Source organism: Chelon labrosus, assembly GCF_963514085.1.
Source record: "Chelon labrosus genome assembly, chromosome: 15".
Classification (NCBI taxonomy): domain Eukaryota; kingdom Metazoa; phylum Chordata; class Actinopteri; order Mugiliformes; family Mugilidae; genus Chelon; species Chelon labrosus.
Window position 1 is genome coordinate 17,697,098 of NC_140348.1, and position 11,140 is coordinate 17,708,237.

At 40.3% G+C, this 11,140-nt stretch overlaps 1 protein-coding gene across 2 annotated transcripts; it reads left to right on the top strand.

Annotated features, from left to right (window-relative positions):
• Window positions 1-1,071: 1,071 nt before the first annotated feature.
• LOC311500117 (FERM domain-containing protein 6) lies at window positions 1,072-11,085 on the top strand. Of its 2 annotated transcripts, none has more exons than XM_084561317.1 (14): window positions 1,072-1,213; window positions 3,675-3,879; window positions 3,989-4,079; window positions 5,136-5,215; window positions 5,375-5,451; window positions 5,576-5,771; window positions 5,879-6,034; window positions 7,047-7,112; window positions 7,561-7,629; window positions 7,733-7,907; window positions 8,302-8,577; window positions 8,985-9,119; window positions 9,240-9,310; window positions 9,403-11,085. In XM_084561317.1, the coding sequence occupies exons 2-14, from the start codon at window positions 3,802-3,804 to the stop codon at window positions 9,691-9,693; spliced, it is 1,761 nt and encodes a 586-aa protein (XP_084417443.1). In that variant the 5' UTR covers window positions 1,072-1,213; window positions 3,675-3,801; the 3' UTR covers window positions 9,694-11,085. The 2 variants fall into 2 exon arrangements, with proteins under 2 accessions (XP_084417443.1, XP_084417442.1); XM_084561316.1 differs by having other exon boundaries at window positions 1,072-1,209.
• The last annotated feature ends 55 nt before the right edge of the window (window positions 11,086-11,140 follow it).

The window sequence follows — 11,140 nt, forward strand, 5'->3', positions numbered from 1 at the left end:
CTTTATCTTCTTAAGATGCAAGAGTGCATAAAGCATTTTAATCAGATATAAGTAAGATAAATGTTACTTTTTCTTAAATAACTGGGTATACAGTGTTATTTTACATATTGTTTCATGTACCCAGGTTTAATGTAGGTTTAGTCACTCCCACTGGGCTGTTGTATATTTTACTAAATTAAGTTTAATGGGAAATCAATGGAATTCTGCCATTGCAATGTTTTTAAAGCAATTCACTGACAACTGATAAAGGTTTCAATTTAATCAGACATCTGAGTAGCACATGCTTCGTTAACAGAAGATGATCTACTCCCTTTATACAGATGTGCCACAATATGCCCTCACTCACAACCACAACACTGAATAGTGATGCCTTTTATGTCATGCATATCTCCTCGCCTTTATTGCCAAGAATAAAACTTTTAGTGCTTATTCTACATCTGAAATTCCCCTTTTAAACCCCCCTTAGATGCGGTGACAAATGAGTGGATTGTAGTGACTGCTGTTCCAGTCATCACACGTATTTTCAGTCCTGTAATGAGTCATCCAGCCTCTTTAAATGGCCCCCTTTTCATTATAAATAAGGATTACCGCACGAGGTTCACCACCCTCTTGATAAACAACTTTCTATACACTTCAACCATTAGAGTGGGCTCATTAGAAATAAAGAAAAAGCCCGCATATTATCCAAAATACAAGAACGCAAATTATAAGATCTCACTGTTTACCAGAAATCACTGGAAGTTCCCATCGATGAATTCAACCGTTTTCAACACTTGTGCTTGGACCTCTAATTAGCGCGACTTACTATACTAACTCAAGAAAAGGGGGTGTTCGTTCAGATTAATTTAATTATTACGACGATGACATTCCTATATTAACAATGTAGTGAGTTTATTTAGTTAGTGTAAATGTTTAAGGGTTATAATAGTTAAAGAGGACGTGAATACAACACTTCAATAGTCTCGACACGACTTCAGTTCACGGCAAAGCACCCCCGCAACGATCGAAAATGGTACGTACCAATCGTTTAGGCTTCAGGGTGGTTGAACCGAAGCTTTGCTAGAACACGCAATGGGGAGTGGGGTGAGCCGGTGGCCTCCTTGCTTCTGTCATGTTTTTACACGGATAAGGAAAGAAGACAGAGTTTGAATACGTTTTGAGAGGAGCTGCGACTGACACTTGAACTCCTTCGCTTGTTATATTGTGATAGTAAGTAATTTACTGCTTCATACCAAACTATAAATGAGTGGGGTGACTTAGTGATGCACTTGTTGCACTGTTGTGATGTAACGTTACAACTTACGATACGAACAAACTTTTCTTATAGGGGACAAAAATAAGAGTTGGTACTTTGAAACTGTTTTAAACTTATAATTAACTCCCTCTGAATTGTTGCTCACTTTTAAATAGGACCAAACTGAAGACTGCTAACTTACAGTGTTGCGTTATGTTGCCTTGAGCAACGTTGAATACATGTACATACAATTGTTGAGTTTAATGTACCTGGGACATGTCTGTGATGCCTGTTGCTTCTAAAGAAAAAGTCTGTTTTATTCATAACATGAAAAACAAACACAAGTAAAATCTCACAGCAAAAAAAAATCTCAGCAAATAAGTCTCACTCTCCTTGTTTTTAATGTAGATGAGTGTAAACGGTGCTCCAGTGTTTATTCAAATACACTTATGGTTTTAGTGGGGAGCTGAGGCTCTTGCAGCTTGCACACTGCAGAGAGAGGATGTTGTTTTTTCCACCAGCCAGCAGTGTGCTCAGAAGTAGGGATTATAACAGTCTTGGAGGGGAATTAAAGCATGCAGATGGCTGCTCTCATGTGATGCCAGGTTTCACCCTGGTCAGCAACATTAGGGGATGGCTGAAGACGTCCTGCCAACACCGTTTGGACTGATGGTAAACTTGTTCGGATGCTGTGAAGGCTAGTGTAGCTTTTATGCATAAAATGACCAACGTTGGACTGGATTCACCTCTTCATTACTTCCTCAACAGTTTGCCTTGTTCCCAGGAATGTGTTGATTGCTTCACGTACTTGTCCTCGCAATTTTAAGTGCCACAAAGTGAAAGAGGGAAAATGAACACACACACCCATCAACATCCACGTCCAAAACACGTTTTCTCCTCTTAATAATGTTACGTATAAATTGCTTTCAAATAGGTGCAACCCTTTTTCTTACAAATTCAATATGATTCAACCTTGTTGGTTTTTTTTTGTCTTGAATAGGTGTTTTCATTTACTCTACACGTGTCATTTAAAATCTATTACATAAATGCAACTCTATTGACATATATAAGCTCACGTTAAAGTACAATGACCAACCAGAGTACTATAGCACTGTTGTTATGGGTACACATTATACTTTAAATAAACTCCATGACTTAAAACTTAAAAAGGAACTATTTATACATTGTCAGCTTGAAAATGTAGTTTTCTTCTGTTTAGAGTTTGTATAGCGTGAGTTTAAATGAACAGTTTATTTTGTCAGTGTCGTAAATAAGTCAGATGTTCAGGCTACTGGAATTTCAGGTTTTTTTTTTTTCATGTCTGTTTGTGCTGACACCCAGATATCAGCGAGGCTGTGTTTGAACATGTCCTTAAATCATATTTGGGAAGACAAATATTTTACACCGTGAGCCAAGAGCGTTTACTTTTGCAGTTCCCACAACTCGTTTTGCACTCTGGCAGCAGTGGCTTTTCATAATGTTTTGTGATCTTATGATTTGTTTTAATCACCTTTTACATGTGATGCTTTTGAATATGTCAAAATGTATTTGAATGTGAAAGGTATCAAGAATTTGTTAACACAAGTATGACAAAAAGAAACCTCAAAGTTTCTCATCAGACTGGTTGCTTGTTTTGTCAGTTAAAAACTACAAAAATATTTTCTTTATACTTGAAAGCGCACAAGAGCAGGCGGCTTCATTTCATTTGTTGTTGTGTGTATTTTTTTTTTACTGGTTATCGTCCAGAGCGGGATTTAAAGGGATCAGAGTCGGCGCACAGCAGTAATTAACCTGATTAATTGATTCTTAGACTTTAATCTGATGAGCCCCGTACCAGTTGGGGCTTCGGGTCGGCAGAGTGAGGCAATTTTCAGGTGAACCTTGTTCGATGGCAGACTTCCCGCCACAATGATCATTTGTGTTGCTACGCTGAGCACAAGCTGCAATAATAGAATTACATTCTATAATGTTGAGTTGCTGCAGTTGGTAAGAAAACAGATGCACTAGGATTATCTGATTGTTTCCAGGATTACACCACGATAAGCTAATTGAATTTACTTCTTCTTGAAATTGTGCATTATCAAAGGGTTTGCAGATTATTTCTGTCAAGATGGTTTATGTTTGGTTGATTTCTCTGGAAGATAATTCTATAATGAGGAAACATTTGGCCTCACAATGGACAAGGCAGTTTTGTGTTAATCTTGGTTGTGGGATAATGCGAGGCATCCACATGCTTATGTCTGAGAATGGGATTGTTTTTGCTACGACTCATTAGCAACACGCAAACGCAGTAGTGCAATAGATTACATGTTATACAGTGCAGCCTAAAACATCTAATTGAGGTGGGGTGTTTTGGTGAATTTCTTCTAGTTTGGAGGAGTTGATGATTTCATAGCCCACATGTTTTTTTTTTTTACCGTGATATCATCTGTCTTTTTAGATTCAATATGGAGGAACTACTCTGGGATAGATGAAAAGTAAAGGATAGAAGAAGCAAAAGAGGAGGAAAAAAAACTGAAGCAGTTCTACACAGAGAGAAAACTTTCCACAGGCGAACACAAAACATCATGTCCTCCTCAATAAAGCAGGAGAGAACCATATGTGTTCTCCTCCCCAACAAAGACCAGCTGGACATCACTGTCGGGGTGGGTGTTCAATATGTCTCAAGGTGTTCACAGTTCTGCTTATTACTACAGTGTTTTGGTTGCACCATATTGAATTCACACGTCTTTGCTTCTTTTTCACGTGCTCCAGCTAAAGTCCACAGGGCAGGATGTTTTTAATCGAGTGGCAGAACTTCTTGGAATCAAGGAGCTGCACTTCTTTGGCCTCACAGTGGTGAAAGGTAAGTTCACTCCTCATTGACCCCTCAGCCCGTGAACCTGAACGGACTCTTCACACTAGACGGCACAGCAGTGTTGAACAGAACAAAGAAATTACGTTGATAGAATAGGAAGCACAACATTTAATAAAAGTTATGTTGGGATTGTGATAATGGGTTACTGTAGTGGTATGTGTTTATGTAATAATGGGGAAACTATTTCAACCAAAAAGCCATTTCACTAAAACAAAACATAGAAACATCATTCTGCCCTCCCAGTCTGCATAATTAAATGGTGTAATCCAAAGTTCAGAACTTTGTATTTCGTAGTGTCGTACAAATACGCTGAAATGCCTCGGTAATCTTGTGTGGCTCACCACTTGAACAAGCAGCCTTTTGTTTTTGTGGTGTTGGTTCAGCGATCACTTAGGCCTGGATTCCTGCAATATTAACTTCATTAAGCCTGGAATGCACCCTGGCATTCCTCCGCTTCACTGAGGAGGGATGGATTGATGATGGGAAGAGGAGGGTGGGAGTGGAATTGGGAAAAAAAGAAGTAGGGGGGACTCGTCATGACACACAGGCTGCGTTACTCAACTCTCACTCAAAGGCTTCAAAGACGAATGAGAGGCGAAGGAGTTGCGATGAGTCAGAGTGAGAAAGAAAAGATAGATGGTTGTGAAACAGCTTTGCGAGCACGATTTGGCTATATAAAGTTGAACAAAAGAGATACGGTGGATCAGATTAAAAATGCCTGTGTCATGAGTCATAGGATTGGCCCCAGGGTGATGCCCCACTCGGCACAGGTTAAAAACACCTTTTTAAAGCCAACAGAAAGTGTTGATTCACATTAACGGAAATTTTGCCAAAATACCAAAGCTATGTTGCGTTCCAAGTAGAAAACGGATACATTGACATTAGCATTGTCGTCACAGCTTCCTAGTAGCCTCATTCACAAATGAAAGAACAAGGGCTTTTTTCTTTCACCCCAGTGAATCCCATTGTCGGACAAATTTCACGCTTGGCTTCATTATTGTTTTGTTTGCTTACCAACTGTCTCCTCGTCTTTCCTCATTCCAGACAATGAGCACATATTTTTAGACATGGATGAAAAACTGACAAAGTACTTTCCTAAGGATTGGAGGCAAGATTCAGTAAAGGTAAGGCAGTTTTTAGTTTTGAGCCACTCACTTTACAAACTTTTACACATGTTACTTAGTTAATTGGGAGGTACAGTTCAGGGGCATGCACGCCTCAACTTAGCATGACAAAAAGACGATAATACACGTCAGACTAATTTGATATGTCTCTTTCCACAGGGCGTACACAAGAGACCATTGCCCCTATTACTCTGCCTCAAAGTGCAGTACTACGTAGAGAATGGTAGACTACTTTGGTATGTTATTTTCACTACTAGCTTCTTTTTTTATTTTATTAATGGCTCAATCTTTATGAACCTTTGCCCTGACATGTTTTTTTTTGTGTGGTTTCCTCCTCTTTCTTGGTGTATTTGGTACCAGTGAACGGAAGGCACGGCGTCTGTATTACTCTGACTTGCGAGAACGGGTGCTTCGCTCTGAATGCCGTCAGCAGGAGGAGGTGTACTTCCAGCTGGCAGGTTACGCATTGCAGGCTGACCTCGGTGACCACCCTCTGCCGAGCGAGGGTATGGAGGTCAGCCCTTATTTTGAACCTAAGGAGTACTTTCCCCCCTGGGTAGGTGTCGCAATGTGGCAGCAACTATTAAAAACATTTAAAAAAAAAAAAAAGAGTATTACAGTTTAAGGGGATATAGTGTTGATATTTATTTCTTCCTTTCGCAGATTATAGCTAAACGTGGAGTGAACTATCTGCTCTGCCATGGGCCCAAAGTACATCAGGAGCTGTGGGGCATGTCTTCTCGAGACGCCACTCTCCACTTCATCAGAGAGTCGTGTCAGTTGGAGGACGTACCTGTCACGTTTTACAGACTGCAAAAGGTGTGTTTAGTTTTAGTGTTTAGTTAGACTTTAAAGTGGCAGTGGCAGAAGATTTACGTCCTGGCTAATTTGATGATGCCTGTTACGTTGTAGTAACAGCAAACGGTTTTAATATTACAAGTCACAGAATTCTGTGAGCCGTAAAACAAACAATCACTCCCTGTGACATTTCAAACTGATCCACCGCCGTAAAATGCTAAAGATGTCTGGTGTCTTGCTTCAAAGACTCATTTATGGTGGACGATAGTGGTAAGTGCTCAGGTTCACTGACTCAGGATTTGCTCTGACTTCTTCATGATAAAAGCCAGTTCTTGGTTTGCCAGTTAAATGCTTTTAATATAAAGCCGCAGCTCTGGGAAATGTTTTGTTTGTTTTAACTGCAGTCTCTGAACAATTTTGGATTTGGATTCATATCCAATACCTAATTTATTATAGTAAAAATATTGAACATTACAGTTCTTTCATCATTCACCATTGTGTTACCTCATTTGACAATAGATAGTGACTTAACAGACATTTATTTAAATGGAAATCTTTGAGATTTCCACCTTAAACTGTATGATTGGACTAAGTTTTTATATTCATGCCATACTGCAGTCTGTTTATTTGCCTAAGTAACACTGTATGATGATTATTTAAGCTGCTGGTGAATGTAAGTTGTTTTCTCCATTCCATGCATATTTCTTCCCTTTAGGAGAAATTTAATCTTTCACGGCACAAAAACTGTTAGTTTAGCTTCATTTGAGCTGCGCTGGACAAATGACTGCAGGTCAATTATGTAACCCTCCATCTATTGCAGTTTCTTGTCCTCCCCATTTTCAAAATCACTCAACCACTGAGTAATAATTTGAACGCCGGCCCATCCGTTGCGTAATGTGCTATCACTTTAAACTTGTTGTTTGCGTCAGCTCAGTGTTTCCCAGTGAACCAGGAGCGAGGCTTAACTGTGAGATTGCTGTCTTATCTGAGTCGCTCAGATGCCTCTCTGACATCTCATCATTCGTTTGTCCAGGACAAAAAGGAGGAGAGAGGAACGGCGTTGCTTGGCCTGACCCTGCGAGGAATGCAAGTTTATCAGGTGCGTGCATGTGCGAGTGCGTTATTAATGTGGAGTATGTGCGTCAACACATGCGTAAAAGAAAGAGAATCTGTGTTTGCTCACAGGTTCGGTCTATAGGGCATTTGTAGCCCTATAAAAGCTCTGACAAGATGTGTGAGGAATGTGTGGGATTGCCACCAACAGCAGTCCATCAGGAGATAGGAGCTGCCTGCCATGCCTGTCAGTTGTTTGATCTGTCCATCAGGGGCCATCTGGGGGGGATTAGCTCTCCAGGCCTGGCTGATTTTAAAAGCCAACAGACCGTGATATACCTCAAGAAGCCCTTGGCCTCTTCGAAGTCCAGATGGTTCAGAAACGACAATTGATTATTGATCACTGATGTTAACGTACATCTAAGTAGGTTAGACATCCAGAAATCTATTGTTTTTTAATTGAGTGCATGTGTGTGTGTGGTTTGTGTTCATAGGAGGTGACCAATGTGCGACAGCTGCTGTATGATTTCCCCTGGTCAAATGTGGGACGTCTTACCTTCCTGGTACGAACTCATTTTCGTTCTCCGTTACTATTAAGTGGAATCCTCGTAATTATTTATTGGGCATTGGCTATGTTCCCTGTGTATAATATGTTGTTCCTTTCAGGGAAAGAAATTTGAGATCCAGCCAGATGGCTTGCCATCAGCCAGGAAGCTGGTTTACTACACGGGATCATCGTTCCGCTCGCGCCACCTCCTCTTGCACCTGAGCAGCAGCCACCAGCTCTACCTCAGCCTCCAGCCTGCACTTAAACACCTCCGCCAGCTGGAGGAGAGCAAAGGTAGGGGAGGGAGGAGGAAATGCAGAACAAGACAAGTATCTTGGCTGGGGGCCACTTGAACTCAGAACACCTCAGTGGCCATTAATAGCTACATTACTTATGAAAAGTCTTTTCTTTACAAATAAGTGTTCAATAACAACATTTGCATCGATGTCAATATTTGTAATTTTGAACTTCTGTGGTCATTTTGGAAAAATGTAGTTATAATATCTAAATCAATTAGCAGCGACTTTATAATGAATACTATTGGCACTGCTGTATAAACACAAGGAAACACTGACAACAGCTTTATAGCTTCTGGCAGTGTACCCAATAACTAGTATCCTTGGCAAACAACTTCTTAACATCTGTCTTTGATTTTCTTTTGTTTAAAATACATTTTCTTCATTTTTAGAAAAGAAGTGTTACAGAGAGTCATATATCAGTGATGACCTGGATCTGGACCCACCAGGCAGTGAAAGCAGCCCTGGTCTGTCCAGACACTCCACCAGCAGCTCTGGAATCGAAGCAGATGCCCGCCAACACAGCATCAATGCAGAGATGGTCTCAATGGAGGAGGAAGGTCAACGGCAAACAGAGAAATGTTTCAGCTCAGCGATCAGCCAAGGCAGCTCCTGTACCTCTGGGTTTGACACGGGCAGCAAGGCTCGAATGGAAGATGAAGAAGAAGGTGAGAAGAAGCACAAACAGGAAGTCTTATTCATCTTAATTTATGTGTGGTTTTTGGAGTAAATGGATGCTAAATGAAACGGACAGCAGCTGTGTTACTGTTGATTAGTTTACTTCTCTGGACTGTCTTTACCCTTAAATAAGTAGATAGTAATCAAGATATATGGTGGTAATAGAATATGAAATAGGAACGTATATGATTATATAATAAAATATGAACATAAAGTTTTCCCCTTTAATAAATACAGTTCGAAACCTGTTCTGCATCCCTTGTTGTTTTCAATTATACTGAATGCATATACAACTTGAAATAATTGCACAGTTTCACAAGATTGGTTTTAAATGTGCATGTGGCTGCAGCAGATGAATTTTCTTTAACAATTAGATGTCTAAAACTTTTTTTTACAGAGATCCAGACCAATGCTGGACACCCAAAGGAGGCTCTTGTAGATGATCCTGATGAGATGTTCCAGTTGGCTGATCTTCTTGAAGGAGTGTCAGTAGATTGTGCAGAACTTTCCTCAAAGACTCAGTCACCAGCAGGTATAAATAATTTGACTGTCCTCATCCAGGCACTGCATACCAAAAAATTGCATTTATTTTTTCAAGCATTTTTTCTCGTCTTTGTCAAAATTGACTTAAAAAATCATGTTGACTCCACAGACAACGAAGGGTGTCATTCAGACAGTGATAATGATGCTGGGAAACTGTGCGACAAGGATGTGTTAAAACAGGTCAGTCATCGATTTCCTTTACTTTGACTTTTTTTTGGTTTCGTCATTATATTTCCGTAGTTTTTATCTTTGACTTTTTCGCTGTGTTCCAGATGTTGAAACCTAAAGCACAAGTTTGCGTGGATCGTCACAGCCACAGTCTAGATGATGTTCGTCTGTTCCCACCTCCAGCACCCCTGGGGTTGACGCTGCCGCCTGATTCCTCCCACAGCTACACCTTTGGGCTCCCCGACGCCTCAACAGACACAAAGGCCTCTGTTGATCACAGTTATTACCCCCTTTTGCACTGCCAGTCCAAACCTTCCTTCTATGGCCGTAGGTCCAACAACTGCCTCTCCCTGGACATGTTGGGTGATGAACAGTTCCTGGAATTCATACTCTGAATATTTTAAGCGCAGATGAACACACCCCTTCTCACACCGCCACTTAACTCACAGGTTGTCAACACATGATTCTCATTGTTTTCTGTGGATGACCTTACTTCAAGTTGCAGAGAGACATTGTTGAAAATGACTGGACCCTGCATTCTTCTTCCAGAAGCTGTGGATTAGATGTCGGAGATCTAATTCTGCAGCATTTCAGTTTGTAAACCGAGGATATTTATTAATGTTTTATGTTGTGTACATATGTCTTGCACTATTTTATTGGATTTCATGTCTAATCAAGGTTATTGTGTGTCACGTTCACACTGTTGAAACTTTCAAGTGTCTGAATAGGTCAACGTCAGAGGCATAAAATTTGGCAGTAATAGATGCTGCAGTTGTGTGCAGTGTTAATTTACTTGTCATTAGCCTTATTGTGTATGCAAACATGTCTTTGTTTTATTCAGGAGAATCTATCTTCCAAAGCCATGGTGCTAATGTCTGTGCTCCTGTATACCTTTTATCATCCTCTTTTTAAAAATATATATTTTATAATACAGTTTTTGTATAGTGTGCTCTGACATGCTTTTCCTATTAGTCTTCTGCAGCAGTGTACTGTAGCTACTGATGTAGAAAATTGAACCCCTTTACAGGAGGCAAAGCATTCACCCAAAGCTGCCCCATTCAATACTGTACAGCCGCTGTCGTAATTACAACAGAAAAGTATTATTTGTGAAGCGCTATTTCTGTAACCAGTGAGTGTACAGTGAATCTGCAGTATTTTTTTTATGTAATCCCTGAACAAAAAAACCTTTCTCTTTTTTTCCCTCTCATTCATTATTGTTACAGTTTTGTACATAAGAACGGATGTCTTTTATTCAATATGTGGTCATCACTAATAGCTGTCAATCATATAACACAGAAGAATGATCACATAATGCCAATAATATACACCGATCAGACATAACACTATGACCACCTTCCTAATATTGTGTAGGTCTCCCTTTGTGCATCCAAAACAGTTGTGACTGATCAGAGAATGGACATGGGCCTTCTGAGGGTGTCCTGTGGTGTCAGACTGTTGTTAGTGGGGGCCTTTGGTTCCTATGGGTTAAGGGGAGGGGTGTCTGTGGATCAGACATGTTCCAGTGCATCCCACAGATACTGGGGGGTGGGTCTGGTCTGGTCTAGGTGGGTGGTACATGTCTAAGTAACATCCACACGAATGAATGCCAGGTCCCAAAGTTTCGCAGCAGAACATTGTATTGTCACAAGAGGGTCAACGTTATTTACTTCTTCTGTCAGTGGTTTTAATGTTGTGGCTGATCGGTGTATGAACAGTGTTACATTACAATACTTCATTTTTATCTTAGCACTGTTTTTTATGATAGTGAAAAATAAACTCTTAATGCTACTAAATGAGATCAAGCGTTTTCATTTGTGCACTGTTCCGCTAGTGTAGCGTTTG

Bases quoted from the DNA above. Each gene is read 5' to 3' on its own strand.
- LOC311500117 (XM_084561317.1), top strand. From the start codon at position 3,802: ATGTCCTCCTCAATAAAGCAGGAGAGAACCATATGTGTTCTCCTCCCC. The intron at 6,035-7,046 runs GTGTGTTTAGTT...TCGTTTGTCCAG, and splicing joins CGTTTTACAGACTGCAAAAG to GACAAAAAGGAGGAGAGAGG. The intron at 7,113-7,560 runs GTGCGTGCATGT...TTGTGTTCATAG, and splicing joins GAGGAATGCAAGTTTATCAG to GAGGTGACCAATGTGCGACA.